The sequence below is a fragment of the Stegodyphus dumicola genome, chromosome 1 (assembly GCF_044657685.1).
Source record: "Stegodyphus dumicola isolate Sdum_Otavi_A_Nest chromosome 1, ASM4465768v1".
NCBI classification, from domain to species: domain Eukaryota; kingdom Metazoa; phylum Arthropoda; class Arachnida; order Araneae; family Eresidae; genus Stegodyphus; species Stegodyphus dumicola.
The window spans coordinates 98470319-98496575 of NC_140768.1; the positions used below are offsets into that span (position 1 = coordinate 98470319).

Sequence of the window (26257 nt, forward strand, 5' to 3'; positions counted from 1 at the left end):
TAATTCAGCTTGGGGTTAGAGTAGATTTAAGGGTGCCCTTGGATTATCGCTAAGTTGTTGTTTGATTTATCGCCAAGTTGTTTCATTTATGGTAACCTCAGTAGTTGAATGCTATGGAAACCCTATTATGACGTAATTCGTTGCGTGATTGCATTGGATTTGAATCATGGAGAAAGATTTTTAAGGGCTTGTGGTGTGTGTTGGTTAGGAAGTTCGTTGTTTGTTTTATGGTTTAGACGGTAAAAGGGCTGAATGTGGTAATATTTGGAACGAAAGAGGAAAAGAGCTTTAATTGACTGGTGTGTAAAAGGAGGTTTACTTAGTAGCCATTATAAGTGTCCTGTTTGTAGGAAGGAAATGCGTATGGCCGAACGTCGGAGGATACCAGTACTACAGAAGATATTTTTGACGCTTATCTTCGTGAATTTATGTGGCGACGCCAGTATACAGATTCTAGTTCAGATAATTTTAGAAAGTTTTTGGATGCTATTAAGGAATTTTGTTTGAATGGAAATTTCTAAATAAGGTAAGTGGATATTTTCTTTGTGTAGCGCTAAGATGAATTTCCTTTTTTATGTTTATTTGATTGTTTAATTTAATATGTAGTTTATTGAGATTATATATTTTTTGCTGGCTGCTCCTTTGACATTTTAAGTGAAAATGGATCGATGTGTATATGGACAAAGTCAAGGGAGTGCGCAATGCCAAGTTTGTGGAACTCCCTGATGTTTTTTTAAGCGAAAATAGGTCGATGTGTACATGGATACCGAGTTTGTGCAATTTGTTGACATGTTATTTTGGCTTTGTGTAGTGGCGAATTTGGCGCAAAAATCGCCGCTACACAAAGTCAAAATAACGAGTCAAAGAATTGCACAAACTCCACTTCCATGTACCTCCAAAAATCGCCAATTTTCGCCAAGGGACGCCTGTAAATATATTTTTACCCGGCTTGAGTTCGAATCTTAGCGATTAAGGTTTGAGTTTCTGTTTGAGTATTTTCATGATTTCTCCTTTGTGCAATAAGAATACGAAAATGCATACCACACAAAGTTCTTCACGAATAGGCAGAGAGCTCTTGTGTGCTTTAAATTAAAAATGAACAAATAAAACTTTCAGTATTTATGAATTGCAATTCACACACTTAACTCTTATGTTGTTGTTTTCTTTCTCTGATTAGCGTAATTTTAGAAATAATTTTTAATACGTTGGAGAAAAATTGAATTTTTATTACTTTTTTTCATTTTACATTAAAATAAATCGTATTTCTAGTATCATCATTTTTACATTAGAAATATAATGCATTATATCATCTTTATTAATTTTTACTATTATAAATTATTTGCAAGCAAAATACAGTACATTCCAAATAAAAGCCTAATACCTCATTGACAAAAGCATATTTTATTAAATTAATTAATTTGTAATATTCTCACGTGTTTTTAGCCTATATAAAGTATTCATATAATATTCATTTTCATAACACTTCTAAATTATAAAATGTTATAACATCAAAAATATATTTCCTGATACGTATTTGAGAACAGAATCTGTACTTGAACGAGCACATTTCAAAGACTAGTTAAAATTCATCTACATTCCTGGAGTTATTTACGAATATATCTCTTGAATTCATCTATAATTCTGCAACCACTTCTGAATATTTCTTCTTTCGAAATCTCTGGCCACTCTTACAGAAGGTGGATCACTCGGGTTGTCCGCCCTGGAAAGTTAAAAAATAAATTTCTGTGAAATAATGAAATGCTACTTGAACTAACTAACTAGGACTTACTTATTTTTTCTTTTCCCCTTTTTCCTTCCCCTCTCTCTTTTTACTTGTTTGTGCAAACTGACGGAAGTGTTGCAATTGCGAAAACTTTCGGGTATCGTATTTCAACAGAAATATCCATTGGGACTATTTGTTTTTTGCGTGACGTCTGTACTTACGGACAGAATAAAAAAACTTTTTTCCAAAACGGATCGTCAAATGGATTCAAAAGGGAATTTTTTCGTGACATCTATATATGCGTACGCAAGTATGTATTTCGTATAACTCAAAAATGATTAGCTGTGGAACGCTGAAATTTTGTATATGAGGCTGCTATAAGATCTAGTTGTGCACCTCCCTTTCTTATTGTAATCGACAATATGAAAAGTATATATATGTAATATAAAATATGAAGAAAAATTATTATCATATTAGTAACTTAATTGACAATAGCCCTTTTAATTTCTAATTTCTATTTTATTACAACCTCCTTCACAGCAACTCTGACCACCTTCAATTCGCTAGATTGCTGTTTTATTCTCACAAAATGTCATTAGATGTCAACGATCATGTGACGAACAGATCTCCTGACTCGAAGACCACACTCACGTGACCACCCGATAAAGCTTTCTGGCCTTAACCAGTCTTTTGCGAAGAAGAAAAGCGCCTCGCTCTTTGTTTCCCTCGTCTGTTTCTTCAGATGTCAGGCCTATCTTAGGGATTTCTTTCTAAAATTGGCAAGAGCAGGAAAAATCATCCGCTGCTGTACACCAGTACAGAAACAAAGTATCAAAGTACTCATCACTGGATTTTCCACCCTCAGCTGTCTCGTGGGTAGGACGTACTTTTATAGTGGTCTTGTGATTATTGTTCATTGGATTTCGTTATAAATATACCCCAGCTTCCTCCTTTCCCAGCGAAGGAAAGCGCCGACCACGTGCGTCTTTAGCCTATTTCGGAAGATGATAAACGACCGCGTGTGGTTAATAAGACTCATACTATATTGCTGAAAAATTTGGTGTTATTTATACGGATTTACAACAAAAAATTCTTACAATCTTTCGGATCTAGTGCTGCTTTTAGGACCAAAAGACAAGATGCAAACGGACTTTGATGGTTTTAAGAGAATTTTCGAGAAACTTACGACACCGGAGCGTAAAGCCATGTGTTTGGATATCTATATTAGTTAGTGTAAGTATCAAAGTATTCTCACCCAGGTGCAAGGTAAGTGTGAACTTCTTGGTGGCAACAATAATTCTAATAATTCTCTTAATGTCTTGTACCATACACTAAGGAGCATAGACTCTTCTAGTGATGTTAACCTTGACTGCAGTTTTGATTTTTGCAACCTTCCTTTGGATAATGTTTCTGTTTTTAGTAATGTGAAAAATAGTGCTAGTAGCGTAGTTAATGTTCCTGTACCTGGTAATAGTAAAAGTCGAAAAGACTTGGAAAAAAAAAAAAAAACGCTTTAATGATTCTGTAACTCCTAATGGCTTTGTTATGCCGAGAAATACGGCTAAGCCTACTATGATTCTAAAATCCTATGTGGATTTACCATTTTAGAATAAATTCAGTGAACTTTCTGAGGTTAATGTTGAAGTTAAGAAACAATGCAAGTAACGATTTGATGGTTACCCGAAAGGGTCATAATAAAGTTGTTAAAATTATGCAGCATCCCAAAACTAAATCGATTATGGTATAACCAGGGTCAGATTTTCGGATTTTCTTAAGAAGATACGAATTCTGACTTTACTGGCCGTATTAACGGATATTTCCTGAAAGTATTATTTAAATCTGAGGAGGATCACAGCATCATTTCTAGACATCTGATTGAAAAAAAGACTGACCATTACATAATTTACAAAAACCACTTAAGGTGGTTTCTATAGATTTACCAATGAATACGCCTGTTGCTGAAATCAGGATGAGCTGATGAACAATGTTTTACTATTACGAAAGTAGCTCGGATGTTTAGGCAAAGAACCGAAAACCCCATGACACTGCATCAAGTTCAGTTAAAGATTGTCCCTGCTATGAACGAATTTTATGAGATGAAAAAATTTCTGTATTTTTATATTTCAGTAGTTCCGTATAAAGTCAGAGGGAGTATGGCTCAGTTCCAAAATTGCCAACACTTCTACCATTCTTCAGAAACTTGTAAACTCAAGCCGAGTGTGCTGGAGAGTGAAATGGTGGTCAAACTGGGCACACTGCAAATTTTCGTGGATGTATAAAATTTCCAAAATTTCGTACTTCTAATGTTAACGCTACGACAAGCAATAACTCAGAAATCAAATCTAGTGATATGGATAATCCGATCTCTGTTAACCCTGAAATTTCTTATCCGGGCGCAATTAGAAACATGGCACATGGTTCTGTGAACAGTCATGGACAAATGTTAAACAACAAGGTGTGCCAGTTTTCGTGTTATTTTCAATGTCATTAAAGAGGATCACAATATTATTAATGAACTCAACAAAATGTTTAATTATATTTCCTTGCAAAATGTTTAATGGTATTTCCTTGCAGAATGCTATTAAAAAGCTAATTAATCGAATTCCTGAAATTCATGCTACGGAAAATTCAATTGATAAACTGTTCATTTTATTTTCTATTTTTGAAGATTTCTTTAATGCCGCAAAATAGGTTTATTAAATTTGTTTAATTATAAAGTGTACTTGAATTTTTCTTGACTTTTTTGTATGAGCTTAATTTTATATTTTACTTCTGTATTTCTCGGCATCATTTAGTTTGACTTTCTTGCACGTGTCTCAGCTCAGCAAGCTACCACAATTGTTCTGTATTTTGGTGATTGGCCGTTCTTCAGTATTTTAGTTGGACTATTATTCGTCTTATGCTTCACTTTTTAGTATCATCTTTTGCAGTTATTTCACGAATATACTTCGTAATTCTCAGCTGTGTTGAAATAAGAGTGTTGGATTAGTTGTGTTCGATTAGGACTACCAAGGAGTATGCATCACTTTTTCTCCTGCTGTGTAGCTTAGCTAGCATCTATGTCGCCGTTCTTCAGTGTTAATTTATTATTACAAAATGTAGCTGCGTATATAAAATGTGGGGCGTATTTAGCACCCCTAGTTATGTACCACTCCAATGACCAAAGAAAAAATGTGTTTCGAAGAAATTGTTCCTACTACATTATATATAAACAGGGTGTCTTAAAAGGTCGTTGCCAAAATTAACATGCTGGTCTGTCATACCATGACAAACAAGATTTGCATAGGAACTTGTGTCCGAAAATGCGAACGGCGACCACTAGAGGACGATGTTCGCAGGCTTATGGGAGAGTGGGAAGTGTAATCATTTCAGGCGAGGACGTTGTAGGAGAAAGATGAATTGGTTTATTAACTCAGTTCTTTATGGACATTTTAGGTGACATTTTGTAGAAAGAGTGTTGTGTGATTCGTTGGTTAACGTTCCAGCAGCTACATGCCAACTGCAGCATGATGGAGCGCCTGCACATTTTAGCAGCACTGCGCGGAAATACCTCGATAGGACATATTCTGATCGCTGGATTGGCAGAGGCGGACTAGTGGTATGGTTACCGCGATCCCTCGATACATAAGTCTATGGTGTGCGAGAAGACAGGAACATCGAACATGGACCTCATCGCCAGGTTCATTGAAGGGGTGGCACGTGTTCGTGACACATCTGCCCATTCTGAGCAGGTCCGTGAATTCATGCATCGACACTGTGAACCAGGCATTGTGGCGAATGGAAGGAATTTTGAGCTTCTTCTGTGATTTAACCACGTTCTTTAATAAAAGTCATATTAACACCTCTTTCAACAGTCTTTCTTTCTTTCCCTATACGCTTGCGAATATTGCCCTCTAGCGGTCACCGCTCGCAGTTTCGGAGGCAAGTTCTTATGTAAATCTTGTTTATTATGGTAATACAGACCAGCATGTTAAGATTGGCAACGACTTTTTGAGACACCCTAAAGCATCTAAAGTTAAAAGTAAATTGGAATCAAAGCAAGGCAATTCCTCAACAATATTAATAACTGCATCCTTGTAAAGGGGTTAAATACAAAATCTAAACAATGCAAAATAAAAATGATCATAGTAGTACAAACTCGAAAACTAAAAATGCAAAAAGGGAACTATATACAAGATAATAAAAATTAATCTCCCTTTATTGAAACTCCAAACTTTATTCAGAACTCATCAGGGGAAAATGAATTAAAGCTTTATAAAAGTTGATTAATATGCTTCGGAAACGTGTTTCGTTCTCCCGGTATATTTAAGATCAAAAACCGAAAAAGAAAAAAATTTACATTACATAAAAACTCGTATAAAACCGAAAAAAAAAAAAGTGAATCTCAAATGTACCGACAGATGTGAAGAATTAATTTTGTTGAGTGCTTTTTGTAATTATTCAAAAGTAAATATTTGTTTATCATTCAAAACTGAAACGTTTAAGTGAGAAAAGTAACTAAAAACCGTGATGTTCTGTTCATAGAATTATGTTACTTAGTGCGTGTAATAGAAAACAGTACATCGAATTCACACTTAGAAATCACCAGAATTAATTATTAGACGACAGAAAAATGATTGATAAAAACTGAAAGTTTCATGAATGGATCTTTCAAAATTTCTTGTCCCTTTTCATTCCATATTGAGATGAAAGTTATCTTCCCTCAGTTTATTGGAATAAAGTAAAAAAATAGATTCTTAGTAACAACCTATCTTTGGTAATATTAATAAATTTTTCTAAACGTTTTAAAGCCCAAACATATATCTATTTCATTTTAAACTCTCGTACAATTTATTATATCAATCGTTTTACTTAGGACTTTTTGTTAGTCCCACTTATCGCCTAACTTCGGAGTATTACTGTTATTTTAAAATATGAAAACATCTCTCCAAAGGTGTCCGTCAAAAATATCCCAGCCAAAAATGTCGCAGAAAAAGCAGAGCAAGAGGAAAACATCGTTATACAAAATATCTTGGAAGAAAAGAAAGCAAGGGGAAAACATCGCAGTTTTAAAACATCTTGGCATAAAACGTCATCGTAAAAAATTAATTTGTTCAAAAACTTCTCAGTTTTAAAATATTGTCTTAGAAAATACCGTAATAAAAAATGAAGCACCGCCGGATAATACCATCTCAGACATGTATATTTTAGGATTTCTTAAAGTTTGTCGAATGCATGTTCACAACACAAATCAAACTTTGTAAAAGAGATTAAATAATGACCTTTAATAGTTAGCTACATAAGTTTAAATTCTATTAACTGCAATAGGTATTATTAATTATTTTCAGTTCTTGAATGTTGAAGTTTTTTGTACTTTCTCGATAAAAAGTTGCTAGTTAATTAAAAAATGTGAAATATAGAGGTAGAAATATATTTCTCATTCCATCTTGCCATCACGATTCGTTATATGATCATGCATTTAACTTTTTTAAAATCTGAAAACATGTGTCTGCGATAACATGTGCCCAAGGATCATGCCATGATTTGTGAGTGCTTTTTCTTTTGACCACGATAATTTTCTACGAAGATGTTTCAAAATTGCGAAGCTTTTGAACCTTTTTATTTTCTACGGAGATGTTTCAGCACTGTGATGTTTTCACTTTCTTTTCTTCCTCAATTTATGACAGTGTTTCATCTTGCATACGCGATGTTTTCGTCTGTAACCCCTGCAAACAAAAAGTTAAAGAAAAAAACTCAATTTACCTTAGATCTAAATGATGAGCTCCTCCATCAACCATAACTGCAACGAGTGAGTCCGAAATATTCTGTAGAACCTATTAAATTTTAAAAACACCACAATTAAAATTTACACTTATTTTAAGGAAAGTAATGTGAGCCTTTCAGACTTAACAGGATAAATGTGTCTTGTTGTTTTGATTTAAGATTAATACTAAATATTATTATTAGCTGAACAATTTAAGGTTTCAATATCAAATGCATAACTAGGGACACAAAATATACTATTTTTTTAAGGAATGGGTAAGTATTAAAATATCACACATTTTCATTACAATATAATAGATGCAAGTAAAACTACATGCAAAAATTGAAATTATCACATATTTACAATACAAGAAAAGATTAAAAAAAAAAAAAAAAAAGTGCACTTACTCCTCCAGGTGCCCAAGGATCCAAATTTCCATTGCTGAAGACAATATTAGAAGCTGATGTTATATCTAAAAACAGCAGTTTTTTTTTAAATTCATTTAGTATAAAAATTTTAAATAAATAAAATAGGTTTAATATTAAAGGATGTAATAGTAAAATGAATTGTAATACAATTAAAAATCAATAGCTATTAATATATATATTAATTGAAATAAAATATACAAATTCAGAAGTCAAACAACAAAAATCAGCGTTATACCTACAAAATTTTCACAGGACTCGTTTCGATGGTTTTACCGAACCATCATCTTCAGCTGCAAAACCGCAAATGAACAAGATAGGAAATAATGATTAGATAAGATAAGAAAGCCTGGACAAGAATAAGCAAGTGGCGCCATCTGTTGGCGAAACCAGAACTAAAACATAATTTCTCTAAAAGCCGAAGGCAAATTTGGATTGGAATTAGGATCGTTAACTAGAACAGAAAGATTTTTATGAATGTGAAATGCCTCTAGAAAATCCAGTTCTCCAATGGAAGATGTTTTTTGAATAATTTTGGCAGCAGAAAAATTGAAAGTGTGATTTTCGGACCAACAATGTTGAGCAACAGAAGACTTCTGTGTTTCCTTTTTTCTAACATATGCCTCATGTTCTTTGACGCGAAATTTTAAGGCTCTCTTAGTTTGGCCAATGTAAATTAAACCACACTGGCAAGGAATCCTATAAATACCCCAGGAATTCATATCCGGAATGGGGTCCTTGAGTATAGAAGTTGGAATTTTATTGATGGGAGAATAAACAACCCGAAAGTTAAATTTCTGCAAAATATGTGCAACTTTATAGCTAATTGATGGAAAGAAGGGAATGACAACAGAATTTTTATAATCTCCTAAAATAAGAGTGTGGCTTTTAGTGTGTTCAGATGAGAATTTTTTAACTGCTTGATTAATAATGTTGGGTGAAAAGCCCCTGTCAATAGCTGTTGCTTTTAAATAATTTAGTTCTTCATCAAGGGCTAATTTGGAGGAGCAAACTTGAAGAGCACTGAAAACATAGGAATAAAATGAAGCTAACTTTTGTTTAGTCGGATGACATGATTTAAAGTGCGGTGGAAGGCAAACCGATGAAGGTTTACGGTAAACTGTAGTACTGAAGTTGGATGTGTTACGTGTGACCAGAATGTCGAGAAACGGAAGAGAATTGCAACTCTCAAGTTCAAAAGTGAACTGAATAGCAGGATCAATAGAATTCATTGTTGAAAGAACTTTATTTAAATCATCTTTATTACCTTCAAACAGGGTAAAAGTATCGTCTACGTAGCGGAACCATGTCGGGAAGTTTAAAGTTTCAAACAATTTTTATTCATAATAATGCATGTAGATATCAGCCAGGATGCGACTGAGGGGGCTTCCCATGGCTAATCCCTCAGTTTGTTTGTAATATTTATTTTGGAAAACAAAATGTGTTTGTTTCAAACAGAGTTGAGTGAGAGAAATTAGCTCCTCAATTTCGATGCAAGAGAAATGAAATTCGCGAAGTCTGGTTTCTAGACATCTTAATGCACCCTCCACTGGGACATTGGTGAATAATGATTTTACATCAAAAGAAACCATGAGTAAATTACTAGGAGAAATGTTTTTAACCTTTTTTACAAACTCTATTGAATTTTTTATGGTGTAAATGTTATTGTCTAATAGAGTGGAAAATCTAGAAACCAAATATTTAGCTAAAGGATACGAGGCAGTACCTAAATTTGATACAATAGGGCGGAAAGGAATACCACTTTTATGAATTTTGGGAAGAGCATATAATCTGGCACAATTCGCAACAGATGGGATAAGCGAATGTTTTAAGTTGCTTGAAATGATTTGCGAAGATTTGATCGCAGTTTTTATTTTGGATAAGTCCGAAGGTAAAGGATCTTTAGGGATCGGATTATATGGTCCTTCGTTTAAGAGTTTAGTGACACCATCGATGTAAGTGTTCTTATCCATGACGACTATCTGGCCGCCTTTGTCGGCCTTTGAAATGATAATATCCGGGTTAGAATGAATTTCGCGCATTGTAGCTCTTTCTCTCGCAGTTAGATTTGGTTTCAAAGGTTTATTATTGAATTTCACATTATGAGCGATAAGATGCCTAATCATTTCTTTCTGTGAATCTGAAACTTTACTGAACTTGAAAGCTTTTTCGATAGGAGCCAAAATCTTTGGAATCGAGGGTTTACAGGTTTGTGAGAAGTTAAAATTATATTTTAGAATTCTCTCTTGTTCTGAAAGAATAACATTAGAAATATTAACTATTGGCTTGATGTTTACAATGGGAAGATTTTTTGAACTACTTGAACTGGAAGACTGTAAAAGAAGTTTTTCGAATTTAACTGCAAGGGTGTTTTTATGACGGTTAACTGCATTCTCCGTTCTAGACCAAGACTTTTGTTCAAGGGCAGTGAATTTTGGATATGATTTAGCGAGTTCCAGATGAAGCTTATAGAGTTCATGTTCAATTTTGGACAATTGTTGACGTGTATCCCTTATCACGGACCGAAGTAAGGCAAGCTTGCAATTTAACAGAATTCTTGAAACGCGACTCGAAGGTTTTTGATTAGATTTGATTTGAATAAAATTGGGGATCAATTTTTTACATTTACGTTTAAGTAAAAAGTCAAGATGATTCAGGAATTTTTGCCGTTTCAGGCGTAATTTAGTGAAACGATTAACGGATGAAGGCATGATAAACAATGCAAAAATCAAACTAAATTAACTGAGCAATAATAAAGTACACACAAAACACAGAAAAATCCCTCACTGAAATGAATAGAAAACAAAACGTTTGTAAGCAAAATGCATGAAATCAGACAAGCAAAGCACAATATCCAAATGTACAAAACATAAACATAACTTGAAAATTGCAAAAATGTACTCACCGAAACTCCTACAATCACAAAATGGCGGCCACACCACGTGCAAAAAAGAAGCAAAATGTAAGCCTGTTTGGGGCTTCTATGATTAAGACACAATAACACGCCGAATAAATACTAATTCAGAAGTAAAACAACAAAAATCAGCGTTATACTTACAAAATTTTCACAGGACTAGTTTCGATGGTTTTACCGAACCATCATCTTCAGCTGCAAAACCGCAAATGAACAAGATAGGAAATAATGATTAGATAAGATAAGAAAGCCTTGGCAAGAAGAAGCAAGTAGCGCCATCTGTTGGCGAAACCAGAACTAAAACATAATTTCTCTAAAAGCCGAAGGCAAATTTGGATTGGAATTAGGATCGTTAACTAGAACAGAAAGATTTTTATGAATGTGAAATGCCTCTAGAAAATCCAGTTCTCCAATGGAAGATGTTTTTTGAATAATTTTGGCAGCAGAAAAATTGAAAGTGTGATTTTCGGACCAACAATGTTGAGCAACAGAAGACTTCTGTGTTTCCTTTTTTCTAACATATGCCTCATGTTCTTTGACGCGAAATTTTAAGGCTCTCTTAGTTTGGCCAATGTAAATTAAACCACACTGGCAAGGAATCCTATAAATACCCCAGGAATTCATATCCGGAATGGGGTCCTTGAGTATAGAAGTTGGAATTTTATTGATGGGAGAATAAACAACCCGAAAGTTAAATTTCTGCAAAATATGTGCAGCTTTATAGCTAATTGATGGAAAGAAGGGAATGAAAACAGAAATTTTATAATCTCCTAAAATAAGAGTGTGGCTTTTAGTGTGTTCAGATGAGAATTTTTTAACTGCTAGATTAATAATGTTGGGTGAACTGCTTGATTGTTGGGTGAACTGCTTGATGTTTTTTAACTGCTTGATTAATAATGTTGGGTGAATTCAAAAAACATCTTCCATTGGAGAACTGGATTTTCTAGAGGCATTTCACATTCATAAAAATCTTTCTGTTCTAGTTAACGATCTTAATTCCAATCCAAATTTGCCTTCGGCTTTTAGAGAAATTATGTTTTAGTTCTGGTTTCGCCAACAGATGGCGCCACTTGCTTATTCTTGTCCAGGCTTTCTTATCTTATCTAATCATTATTTCCTATCTTGTTCATTTGCGGTTTTGCAGCTGAAGATGATGGTTCGGTAAAACCATCGAAACTAGTCCTGTGAAAATTTTGTAGGTATAACGCTGATTTTTGTTGTTTGACTTCTGAATTAGTATTTATTCGGCGTGTTATTGTGTCTAAATAAAATATACAGTCGTATGAGTAAATTAATATATCAGAATGATGATTATAACTATAACTAATATATACTGTAAGTAAAATCTATCTATATTACTAATTTCCTTTCTGTTTTATCTTGTTTGGAAAGTAATCTAAAATTTAATACATTTATTATGAATAATACAGATACGTATATTAGAATGTAGTAATTCATAAAACGTTTCTAATGGATGTTATACGCTAGCATTTATAACACTTTTTGGCATGGTGTGATACTATGTATGCTAATAAACAAATGTAATATTCATCAAAGGGATTAAGACTTTTTCGACGGGGAAAAGCGAGAAACCCTCCATTATTATTAATATGACGATTTTCCAACTAAAACTCATTGCATAGTCGAAATATTTTATTTGTAAAAACTACTTATTATTATTGTTATATTAGATTTTATCGTCGATATTACAATTTTGGTGAGTAATCTTGTCTTAAGTCCTTAAGACAACAGATTTCAAATACAAGACCACAGTTAGGTACACATAAAAATTTTTCTTATTCATAAATTCATTTCAAATTTGCATTGATAATTACAAATTCATTCAGAAATTCAAGTGAATCTATTTTTATTCTAAAACGGGAAAAATGCTTTTGAAGTAAACAACATTCTTAAAAAAAAAGATGTAGTATATTTTAAGCAAAATCCATTTCTTAATAATTCACTTAATCTTGGAGAAAATTTAAGTAGGTTTACTCAATACATTTATATAACTAACACGACAAAACAAAATTTAAGGTTTATTTGATGGGTGAAAAAATTCGTTTTGAGAGAAACGTGGAATTATAATAGCAATAAAATGACTCGATTATAGCGCCCACCAGCGGCCGAGCGGTAAAGTCGCTGAACACTGGTAGTTCGGTCCGAGGTTAGAATCCCGCGAACGGGCTGGCTGCATGGGATTTTCGTGGTTTTCCCCAAGTGTAACGTGTATACGAGCCAGTTTCCCTTAGAAAGTCCTCCACGAAGGCATCCCTTCCCTTAGGCAGGTAGCCCTCGAGGCTTTGTCGTAATTAAATAACCTAACCTAACGACTCGATTATGTTTTTTTTAAAAAAATATAACTGTATTTTAGCAAAATCGCGCTGTGATGAATGCTCTGTAGCTTCACGATTCCTTTTATTCGGTCTTTTAAAGATTCTTGCTTCCTGAGAGATTTTTTAAATTCATTGTTTCAACTCTAAAAAAGGAGTTTCCCAGACGGAAAAGTGTTTAGTGACTCTGAGTGCCGTACCGACGCGGGTTCGTATCCCGGAGAAGGCATGGATATAGTTTGTTCATATCCTCATAGAACGCAACGGTGGCCCACCTAGTAGGTGCCTTCATAATAAAGAGACCACTGCTTACGGCCTTTGTAGTAGCCAGAACCCGGCAGTAGGGGGGGGGAGGATTTAAGAAAAATTGGATTTGTGAATTTTTCAAGCCGCTTACGTGCCTGTACATCACTATCAATCTCTGAAATTTCAGCTATTCCATTCGACTAAAAGTAATTTCTTTCAAACATACAACTATATCTCTTTCCCAGTTTCTATCGATTTTACACCAACAGACCTATATTTCTATTCTGTCCACGAATATGCTCAAGTAAATGTACCTTCGAATTCAGATTTCAAAAAAGAATTTTTATTGCTATCGGGCATAATTCTGAAATGAGTGCTTATGCGTAATACCGTTGATATAAAAAGAGCGTTATAATTGGGGAAAATAAGATAAATGTCAGTTAAACGCTATTAAAAAGACGTCTTTTAAAAATTGTCTCTTTAAAAAAGGGGCAGACCTGTGTTAATGTATGTCTTTTAATTTATTTTATAAGAGCTTGGTGCTACAAAGCTAAATATATTACATATTTTTGGATTCAGCAATATTCGTTTCATTTTTTAAAATCAAAATTGAAAAACCGATCTTTGGCAGGTTAACGTGGTCTTTAATGTACTTGAAGTTAGGCAAAAAAATTATGTTCTACAAGGCTTTCGAAAGATTTTTCAGAGCATATTGTAATGCGATATACAAATTCATTTAGCTAACCTTTTATTTATTTAGAAGTGTAATCTTGAAGCGAGTATTAAAAATGGTCACTGAAAGTTTAAAAAACCTAGATAAATATTTTTTTTTTTTTTTTTTTTTTTTCCGCTAAAAGGAAGATGCGAGATGACAAGTGCAGAAGAGGCACGCTGTGAATAAGTATAAGCCTTGAACAGAGTGGCAATCTGAGAGTTGAGTCAAAGAACTTGAATGGAATCAAAGGGTCGATTCAGGCTCTTCATCTAAATAGATCAATGGGTCCTTTGGCCTAGTACTAAACACAGTAGGATCTCCTAAGGATGCTGCACATTCTATGACCTGATTTTTTATGATTTGAGCGCTATACCTGCTATATTCCAGAAATTCTTGAACCTACGAAACAATTTTAATCCGAGATATCAAAAATGTTCGTTGTGTTCTGTTTTTATACATTTGGTAGCTCGTTAACCGTATAAAATAATATTAAATTGATAGAAAATTGGATTAGACTAAAACATTCATTCGTTAAAAATCGGGTACTCAAAGTGGGGTTTGACTGCACTGTAAGTAGCAGAATAACTTATTTTCTAATAAGAGTAGGGCACCTTTTAAGACAGGAAATGTATTTTTACGCTAATGCTGCCAGAAATTAACAATGACCCTAGGAATTGATCAGTTTCACTATGTTCAAATATTGTTTTGGCAGAAGCCTTCTGCTAGCTGCAAAACTTAGCCAAGGATAAAGCCTGCAGATGGCAAACGCTTATCCAAATCCTCAAAAATTATATTTTCAGTTTATTAAATAAGTCTCACATATATTCTCATTATATAAATCTCGTGATAAAATAATGCTCCAACTGGTAAATAATTCTTTAAAATGGGAAAAAAACTACAAAGTATTTTTTATATATGCCAGGTTCGTGGGTGCCCTTGCAATAAATTAACAGTTTCCTTGAGGTGTAGAAACTAGGATGCCCCCGCAGTTGCCACCACCAGGGATGTAAAACAATTACTACAACCAATAAAATAAATTTTTTATACACGAAAATGGCAAACGCCACCTGCAAGACCAAAATGGTTAAAAAGAATTACTTAGCATTTCACTAATCTGAGGAAAAATATCGTTGCATGGTAGGGAAGATAGAATATTCCAAGAACTGGCGTCAACAAAGCAATCTAGATGCTTTATGAATGCATTAAGAGATCACCGCAAGATATCATACAATCAGAAGTCAAACAGAATATATATCAAAAACTAAGCACGTGGAATCATAAGAATTTTCTGGAAGAAGAAACAGGAAAAATGAACAATTATTTCACTTGGATTCGAACTCTTGACCTCTTGATTGCTAACCGGACGTGCTTTCAGTTACACCACAAAGGCACGTGGCAAGGGGAGAGAAAATATCTTACAACCATATATTCCAGATTTCGAGCATTTATGAATTCACTCCTAAACCTTTGTAGACGCATTTAATATGTTACTTTGTGTTGTAAGCAGCGGAGATTACTTTGAATATATTATGCAAAATTCCCTGCAATACAATAGAATTCCTTTTAACCGGTAGCAACCGGATTTCGTCGATTCCGGACAAGAGTTTGGTTTGGTTAATTATGATAAAGCACAATAGGGCAATCTGCCTAAGGGAAGGTATGCCTTCGTGGAGGACTTTCTGAGTGAAAATAGCTCGTATACGCGTTACACATGGGGAAACACAACACCCATGCAGCCAGCCGTTCGCCTGGAATCGAACTCGTCAGAACTACTAGTGTTCAGCGACTTTACCGCTCGGCCGCTGGTAGATCTTCTGGACAAGAGATTTTTCCGGATACCTGAATATACAGGGTGATTCTAAGTTGTTTTTACAAATTAAGAGGAATGATAGTACTTATCCAGGTGAGCAATAATTACCACATAACATAGGATCGCATTCCACTTTGAAAGGCAGAAAAGAAGAATATTAGAATTCCAACCTGAACTTAGAACAGTGTTGTGAGAGCGAATGAACGATACCAAAAGTTGCGCAATCAGTTTAGTGAAAAACTCACAGAGCGTGCACAAAACGGATAAAAACCGAAAATTTGGCGTTCGAGTGTTAATTCGAGCTCAGACTTTGATGGTAAGCACTCAAATGCACATCTTTGGTTCACAGTCTAGATCTCGCAACCGATCGCAGCAAGTTAATTATCTAATCAAGGGCTGAATATTATCAATTAACTCCAACTCAAGGTACGTTTGATACTATCCCCCAAGGTAGCAGATTTTTCCCCCTTCGCCATCTTCTATCCTGTTCTTCTGAACACAATGAGAACTCTCTCCCTACTTGAAGTGCCCTTCTAATGGGACACGAAGTTCAGACAGCCGGAATACAACTTGAACTTTTCATTCTAATTTCGGCATACAGTGGGAGTTGGTGTTAATTTAAATTGAAAAGTTAATTCAGCCTTTGATTAGATAATTAACTTATTGCAATCGGTTGCGAGGTTGAGACCTTGAGAATCAAAGATGTGCATTTGAGTATTTGCCATCAAAGTCTGGGCTCGAATTAACACTCGAACGCCAAGTTTTCGGTTTTATCCGTTTTTTTTTTGCACGCTCTGTGAGTTTTTCACTAAACTGATTGCGCAACTTTTGGTCTCGTTCATTCGCTCTCACAACACTGCTGTAAGTTCAGGTTGGAATTCTAATATTCCTCTTTTCTGCCTCTCAGAGTGGAATGCGACCCTATGTTCTATGCTAATTATTGCTCATCTGGATGAGTACTATCACCCCTCTTAATTTGTAATAGTAATTTAGAATCACCCTGTATATTTCTAGAACTTACTTTTTTATGCTCTGTGATGACATCTGTAGAAACTGTGGCATGTGAAGTTCACCGGTCATGTTTTTGACTTATCGGCCATAATTAAATAAATAATGTCGAAAATCATACTGTTTATTTTAAATTAAAACACACGCACGTGATTTTATATTTCATAAAAACAAAATTAATCATATTTAATTTACCATAGTTTAATACTATTTAATTTCATAGTTTTAAAAATTTGCTGTGTATATAATGAAGCTTCATAACATCGTGCGCTGGCACAGATGAACTTTTCTCGACAAATCTTAAAGTCTACAAACTTTCGTCATCTTCCTACGTAAATTTCTGTATTCAGTCTTATTTTCATCATTTCCTCACTTTTCTCTTTCTGAGTACATCTGATCATCATCTTGAGAGTACTTAAAACTCTCAAGTAGTACATCTGAGTACTTTCTGATCATCATCTTGAGAGAATGTGAAGGAAACAGAATTGTTCACATCCGCTCAAATCTGCACCTCCTTTTCACTAATACTCACTTTCTTCAAGCAGGTAACTAAATCCAAGATGTCGGCAACGGGCGCTAAACATGTTTTGAAACCAAGAGAATCTGCGTCACTCGACACGTCTTTTTAGAAACAGGATCATAGGGCACAATTTACACCAACAGCAACGTAGTGTTCACCTTTCTAAGCATGAGACAAAGTATATCTGGCTCTTTCAACATGCATTATTACCTTCAAAATTTCGACTCATAAAAAGGGATCTGAGTTTAATTTTACTTTCTAGATAAAATCCTTTGTTTCATAGGTTAGATAGGCTTGTTACGCTGGACGGCAGAAACATAACATAAATATTTTCTTCACTGACATTTAAACCATTATATGTTTCTTTATATCATAGGCCTAACTTTTGAATTTAAATATAGACTTTCAAAAGTGCCTTTATTTTCATATTCCCAGTTAATTGGGCGCCAGTGAAGTGAGACTTCACTAGGCTTGTACATTATATGTTTATACATTCTATGTGTACTTTCTCCCTCGTTTCCATTTCCAGTTATATTTACCTATTTTTCATACTTAACGTTTAGTATTTGATTAGGAATTTCAAGTAATTTACCTTCACCCCAGAATATGACGTCTAAAACATTTCTGCGTGGAAGTACCTTCCAAGTTTTCATGCAATACTCATCTCTCATCGAGGAGTTGAAAGGCAAAGGAGGGAACATATCTTTGTCTCCCGTTGTACTACCTTCAAGATTGATCTCTGTACAAGCCTGCGGTTAAAAATAAATATAAATGAAAGAAATACAGTATTTCTTGCAGTGTAAAAGTATTGACTTTTTGCTACACTGTCAATTAAATGCTACAATATGAATGAAATTCATTCGATATCCATTTTACAAGTGAAGAAACAAAAATCATATTTAGGTAGCTGTTAATAGCACTTTGATTAAGTGGTGGTGTATTTAATTATGGCAAAGCACAGTAGGGCTATCTGTCTAAGGGGAGGGATGCCTTCGTGGAGGACTTTGTAAGGGAAACTGGCTCGTATACACGTTACAAATGGGGAAAACCACGAAAACACCCATGCAGCCAGCCCGTTCGCGGGATTCGAACCTCGGACCGAACTACCAGTGTTCAGCGACTTTACAGCTCGGCCGCTGGTGGACCTTGATTTAAGTGGAGTAGTTCGTGTAGTTCCATTGTATTAATTATTAATTTTAATGGAAAGGTTTAATTTTTAAACCAATTAACTATTTTTATAATAATTTATTTTATGTAACAGAAAGATTAAAAAAGATTCTTATTTTTTATCCGTATTTAATTCTTTTTCTTTTGATTTTCTACCTCTTTTCCGTTATCAAAACCAAATATTTCTTACACTAAATACAAACATTTGTTTTTATTTTTAAAGCTTTTTTCCAAGTTTCTGCGAAATTTTCTGTTGGAACTTTCTGTCTCAACATCTGAGTTCATTTTAAAATAATATTTTTCTGAATAGGAGAAACCATTGCCTTAGGGCTATTTCATGACAGTTGCTCCTTTTGCTAGCTATTGAATAAAAACAGTTTATTTTAATTACAGCAATATTTTAAGTTTTCTGTTTTTATTACTTATATGGCTGGCTGCGTGCATTCCGGTTTTTAATGGACTGAATGCAAACAGAACCGATAATAGCTTGATAAAATTTATTTTATAAAAAGAAACATTAAAAAATTCTGGAATTTTTCACAAAAATACTCGTACAGCTCTTCTTAGTATCACACAGCACAATAAGTAGTTATACTTCAAACTAATAATAACGTTAAACACAACGCAATGCAAAGCGTATCTAAACAGCGAAGCTCATACGGAGATAATCTCAATACTCCGAAGTTGGCTCTGAACTGAAAAACTGAGAGCTGATACTCTCTTATACAGTTTTCACACGGCCACCGAGAAATCTCTGATATCTTCCATTTGTCAAAATTACTCTAAGGCATATACGGTTAAAGTTAACATATAAGGACTGGATGCGGTTACAGTTACATATAGGGATCGATTGCAGTTATTCAGTTGCAGTATCAATTAATTATACAGGCATCGACCAAAATGTCACAAAATGGTCGCCAAGTAGGGCGACATTTGGCGATTATTCGCCAAATTTGACTACAAAAATAAGTTGCCAAAACTATTGCCAGCTTGGCGATATCTCAGCAATTTAGCAAAACAGCCAATTACCTCAATGTTAATGGACTTGCCCCTGTAATCTTATTTTTCCAACAGACTTTCATCTCTTCAGATTTTCATGTTACATTGTACAAAAGATACTACAATCTAAAACATAACTTCGCTAAAATTATTTACATGTATACAAATTTCGTAATCCTATTTTCCTTACAATTTATCTTTAACCCCTTGACTGTGGAATGAATATATTTGAGAAAAACGTGCCAAGGATGGGGAATTTTTTTTCTCTTTAATTTTGTTCATTATTATCATCAAAATGGTAAAATAGATTGTTTAAGAAAATTAAACGAAATAACAACTATAATCAGTATTTTCACATACGTGAGAAATGTTAATGGATTACGGCAATTTTGTGCTCAAATTATAGCAAAATAAATCAAATGACATAATTTTCAAGATAAATATAATAAACTAATTTTACACGAGGGTGTGTTTCAAGGTCGACTTCTTCATTGTACACAAAATGTAAATCTTTTCTTATCATTTGAAATCTGTCGTAGGACATAACTTTGGGAAAGAATGGCGTTTCAAGACATATCTTTTTTGACCAAACATTGAGACATCGGGCTTCTGAATAATACCCTGTAAAGCATCAACAAAAGACCAACAAAGATATTTTCATCTCATAGTCATTTGTAGACACTCACATTTTTGATCGGCTTTTTTGGCTTCAAATGTTGCCTTTCAATGCATTGCTGTGTATAACTATTAATCTCTTCCGTAATGGTGTGAATCAAATTGTCATCAAAATATTGTTTTTGAGTAAAAGTAGAAGTGTCAATTTTGTTGCACCCACTTGTGGTTGTCGGAATGGGAATCTTGAAGCGGCTGGAGGAAAGTAATGAGTTTCACTTTCGGAACAGTCATACTCTTCTGTTGAAATACTGGTATGAAGAGCTTAACAAGTATTTTTCTTCATCGTCTGGTTCCGACATTGCGAACATAATGCGGTTTGAATGAAATTTGGGAAGAAATGAAAAATTGCAAAAATCCGACAAATGGCTCCAAACTACTGAATATTTCACGGAAAAGTATCGCGATCTATTGTTAAAATGGTAAATTACATATTATGCATTGGACGAACTGAGTTTGGACTTCACGGAATTGAAACACCGATTTTTCTCTTGCCCGAACTCAGGTCGGACATTCCAAAACTAGCGCATTTGCGTTGCCCGAACTGAGTCCGGGCGTCATAGGCAAGGGGTTACGAAATGAAAATGACTTTTGAATCGCTTTATCTCACCTTTTTTTTTTCAATGAAACATCAATCTGCAATTTTGATAGAGAATTCTTATATATCAAATAATAGGCATTAATCGTCGTTATTTCATTTGAAAACAATCCTAAAGGCGATATGTAAAATGAAAGACATTTTATCCTTTACTGATTTGTACTATAAAATAATAGTTACTTAAAATATTAAATTGTTCTGTAGCATATAACAGTTTTTTAGCTTACCTGATAATCCCAAGCTTTGCTATCAAAGCCTAAACCACATCCTGTTGGATCAGCACAGTACAAATATTCTTCGTAAATATCAAAGCACTTGAAAGGCTGCGATGCGTTGTAATAAAGAGCACTTGCTTCTCGGAGCCCATCTGCTGGTCTAGAGGCCGCCATTAATAAGTTACACATGACCTAATCGAAGGGTGAATGGCTCAAGTAAAGCATTTCATAATAACCCATAGTAAGGATAAATGTAATAACAGTGAATGGTAATGAAACATACGAGTTATCGTAAAATAAAAGCTCACAATATATAAAGTCATCATTAGGATCTTCCTGTTCAATTTTTTCCTTTTACTTTATGGCAGTACAGTAAATAATAATTATATCTGAAGTTTCTGTTGCATCTTTGATGGAACTACTAACTAAATCATTGACTTTTTATTTCAATATATAATTTATGCTTGATGTAGTCAAAAACAAACAATACACGAGTTTTAGACAGGAAAATGGCCATTTTGGCACCTTCCTTGTTTTTAAGGCTAAGAGAATTTCTTAATAAATATTACATAAATCTGTTCTTTATTTTCACTAGATTCATTCGATCAACACTTTTCTGGAAATATTACATTTATAAACTATATTCGTGGAGTCGCAATGCAAAAGGATAAAACCTAGGCAGAAAGAGAGGGAAGGCGGAGATAGAATACACGAGATTCGTTTACGAACGCCTATAAATTAAGAGAATTCAACTGTATAATTTTTTAATTGAGCTGAGAATAACTGGAAGTGTCGCAATGAATCTAGTGTTTTCTTATCACAATGCTTGCATTCCTTGTATTTTGAAAGATTCTAAATATATAAAATATATATTGTGAATGATTTGATTATACCTATTGTTAAGATTAAAAGTTATATATGAATAAATTAAGCATATTCGTTGTGAATAAGATAAATTCATTCTGGTTTGAATGTTGTACAAGCAATACATTTAAGAGTGAACAGTTATTAACGTGAAATTTAACACACTAAATGTGTAGGAATGCAAATTAAGAAAGCTCATTTTGAATACAATTGTGCATGGCTTATAGAACATAGTTTTCATACAGACTGCAATAAAAAATGGTAAGACATCTACTATTTACATTTATAACTATCCTCATATTTCATTTAACTTCACACTGAACATTTTCAGAGGAAATCCACGATGCTTTAATTATTTTGGTCAGAAAATTGCGTAACAAAACATCTTGTTTAAAGCACGCAAAAGTCAAATAATGTAAAATAACAGAAATATTACTGGTTCATCCTAGAAGCCATTCCCTCGGTGGCGATACAGGTGCGCACTTTACGAAATATGCCGCCGGGACCTCTCAAATACGCATAGAGTGAGTGTGCTTCCATTACACTACGAAAGTATGCGGAAAGGAGGGAGAAAAGGCTTTATATACTGCCCCTTTTAAAAGGCTACTGGGGATTAGGGCACTAAGTCACGAAATATTGGTGACGAATTATCATCCACCACCTTTTAGTTCGGGCTTAAAAACGCAATAGTTTTTATTTTAAGCCCAAAGGGACAATTTGGCAATTTGACCAAAAGAGCTATTAATTCCGTTTTGGAATTTTTTGTTAATTCACTATAAACGGCGAATCATTTTTAAATTGTTGCCACCAAATATTAGAGCCCTGTATTATACTTAAATAAATGAAATAATGAAGACTCTACATTAATGTTTGTATGTTTCTCGCATTATGATAAAACAGGTACCTAGAGATATATAATTTTGAATAACGTACGTCTCCACCCGAATATGGGAATCTTGAAGCCCAAATTTGGAGTTTGTTTTATTTTCTATTTCACATTTTGTAAAGCATACATTAGTTTCTGATTAAGAAACTCAACGATTTCAAAGCGAGCAATGGCAACACTGTACGGAAAACACTTTTATTTCTTCTTCCTATTCTATCTTTTGTGTATAGAAAACTCTAAAGATGCGCTCTTTTAAATATTTTGTGATATTGTTCTTGAACTGAATTTTATGGTTTAAGTGCGAAGAACATGATATTTTATAAACAAAGGTAACATACAAAGCATTAAAAAAGCGCCCCTTTGAACGCAATTTAAAATCTGAAACCTTTCAGATTTTTTTTTTTTTTTTTCTTAAAGCAAGAAACATGAAAAATGTGCAGTGCCCTCGCCGGGACTGGAGCCCAAGACCATTCGAATACGCGTGGCTTATGCGTCTAGTTATATCACGAACGCATACGAAAAGCGGGGAGAAAATACTTTATATATATCGGTCAATTTTTATGATATGATAAACTCTTTTTTATAAAGAGTAGAAAATTTCCTTAGTTATAAGTATTCGGGCCGAAGGAATGCTTAGAAAGTTATTTCGTATTTTATAAAATATTTTTTTCTAAATTTCAAAAATGCCTAAATATGAATCTTTACTTAATTTAAAACATTTTTAGAACTGAAAGTAAATATCTACATTTAACAGTTGCGTAAATAAAAGTCAAATAAACACTTTTGTAGACAGTTTATGCACCGACCTGAGTCACGATGCGGCCGTAAGGTTCGCGATTCCAGATGTTGCTGCTTTTATAAATGCTGTTCAGATGTACTTCCATCTAATTGCATTTTCATACATTACGGTTAGCTTACGGTTTTTTTTCTTTGAGAAAGATGTAAACAGTTCTAAACACTGTCTGTAACTTTTTATTCCCGCTAGAAATATAATTGAAAGCTAGCTTACTTTTACAGGATAGGCAGGAAAATTCGAAAAAAATGAAGATGCGTAAGGATAATCCATCATGGCAGCGTAAACAAAAGCATTTCGAATCCACAAAAGAAGGTGTTGGTAATCTTTATAACTGCTTATTGGCTTGCAGAGTCTGAAAGTTCTGGAAATCTCTTCGAATCCTGAAAAGGTAAATATGCATTTTAAAAAAATGGGTTATTTTGTTAAATGCTGCATTTTACTTGAGGTTTTGAACAATACTTTCCTTTTTACGAGTACGATTTAATAAATACAAAATTTCTACACGTTGAAACAGATTTAAATATCCTATGAAGGCATACTTCGCATAGTCGAGAACTAGAATGTTAATACGTCATTTATGAAGTAATTGGTATAATGGTGAAATTTTTAAAAGGATTTCAGAAAAGACCAAATCTTTGGAAGAAATTTTGAATGTTTAACATGTTTACTGTACGGTAACTTGAATAAATAAATAAATAAATAAGTAAAATAGTGCCAAGCTATGCTAATAAATGAAGGATCTTATAATTATTTCATACAAATATATGTGTTTTTATTTACGCTTCGAGGAAAAATTGAATGAAGAAGCCAGAGAGACTAGATTGTTGTTATTCATTCTCAAGTTATATCCCATTTGTTAAATTTTCTCTGAGTAGTTAAAAAGTTTTCGTAATTTGTTTATTTTTTGTTTAAATTAAAGTAATTTATTCAGTGATTTAGAATTATTTGAAAGACATTTCAGTCTAAGAATTTAATCTTTAGTTGTCAATATTTTTGAAATGCAAAGCGTAACCAACAAAAATGCCTTACAAGTACAAAAATTACAAACAGATTTCAGATATTCTTACAGGTAGATTTCAGATGGAAAATAGATGTAAATTTGAATTTTTTCTCTTCCCGAAGTTATTATTATTGTAAATGTATGTTTTGATAAATAATTAATAATTTAAAAATTTATTTAAAATGCCTTTTATTTTATTGATAAAAGCTTTCATTTTTTGTGGCATAATTAAAAAAATCTGATGTGTACACCACATGACTTCCTTGTACGGAATATTAAATTATACGCATTTCTTTCTTGAATTTCATGTAAATTGATTGGATTGAATAAAATCTACTTCGTCGACAGCGCATAAACCACTATAGAATAAATGCACTCTTTAAAATTCACTATATTTGTTTACTATAACGACACTCTGAATGCACAAAATTTATATCATTTGAAGAATTAACTTATCGTTGCCACATGTTCTATCTAAATACTATAATAAAGCTAAAACGATGTATGAAAGAAATTAATCAAACAAAACAGAAAAGAAACAGTTTTTCACAGACGATTTAGTATTTCTCATTCAATTAATTCAGTTCTCACTTCGCGACAAGGCAAAAATACATAAAAACTCAAAATATCTGTATTAAAAATTACGAAGTAAATCTTAAACACTTATTTCCTCGAAAACATTCCAGAAAGGATTAAGCATGATTTAATTCGCAATAGTAAATGAAGGCGTTTATTTTGTTGTTGCGAAGCTTAGTCTCTCCAGATTGGCAACAAATCTACAATTCTGCTGTTTCAAATGTAAACAAATATGTCAGCCATGTTATTTAAAACTTAACCGCACTTAGACAGCTTTTAAATTGTTGATAATTGTACAAATATTGCTTCCAGAATTACGAAAGGCATAAAAACCTTAACCGGAAGATAAGAACAACATAATTCAATCATTTTTAAAGCAAAAAATGTACAATTTACAAACATATAAGAGTAAAGAAACTGAGATCACTGTGCCGAGTAACAGAGTGGATATATATATAAATATAGTATTTATATACGTTTGGTGCGGCTGATTGCAACCAAAATACGAGGTGCACATCTACATGTTATAGCAGTCCTATATACAAAATTTCAAGGTTCTGAGGCTACTCTACTCGTTTTCGAGTTATGCGAGATACGTACGTACGCACGCACGTACGTACATACGCTCGTACAGACGCCACGAAAAATTCTCTTCAGAATTAATTTTAAAGCAGTTTTATAATTTTTTTTGAGGAAACGAGTCTTTTATTCTGTCCTTACGTACAGATATCACGCAAAAACATCGTTAAATTGCATTCGATAGCGGTCAAAATGGATATTTTCGTTGAAATATGCTGCCTGAAACTTTTCGCGATTACAATACTTCCTTTTTACTTCGTACAAGGAAGTAAAAATTAATTAGGCAGCCTAACTAACAGCAAATAAACTCAAAATTAACTCGATCTTGCATTCTGCCGTCATACAAATTGAGTTTGAGGCCTCTGGCATAAGATATTTGACTTTCGAATTCAATCTCTCTCTGTTACTGGTACCCAAACTGAGCGATGTAAAAACAATAAAGGCAGCTTTTATGAATACTTTTAAATT

General features: G+C 33.6%; 1 protein-coding gene across 1 annotated transcript in view; it reads right to left on the reverse strand.

Annotated features, from left to right (window-relative positions):
• Positions 1-1385: 1385 nt before the first annotated feature.
• Positions 1386-26257, reverse strand: part of LOC118192721 (dipeptidyl peptidase 2-like) — a 95916-nt gene continuing 71044 nt past the window's right edge. The window contains exons 6-11 of the mRNA XM_085818033.1: positions 23848-24014; positions 21101-21280; positions 18030-18186; positions 7874-7938; positions 7466-7536; positions 1386-1720 (exon numbers count right to left, since the gene is read on the reverse strand). Of these exons, the coding sequence (XP_085674159.1) occupies positions 1630-1720; positions 7466-7536; positions 7874-7938; positions 18030-18186; positions 21101-21280; positions 23848-24014 (731 nt within the window). The 3' untranslated portion in view covers positions 1386-1629. The remainder of the gene's footprint in view (positions 1721-7465; positions 7537-7873; positions 7939-18029; positions 18187-21100; positions 21281-23847; positions 24015-26257) is intronic.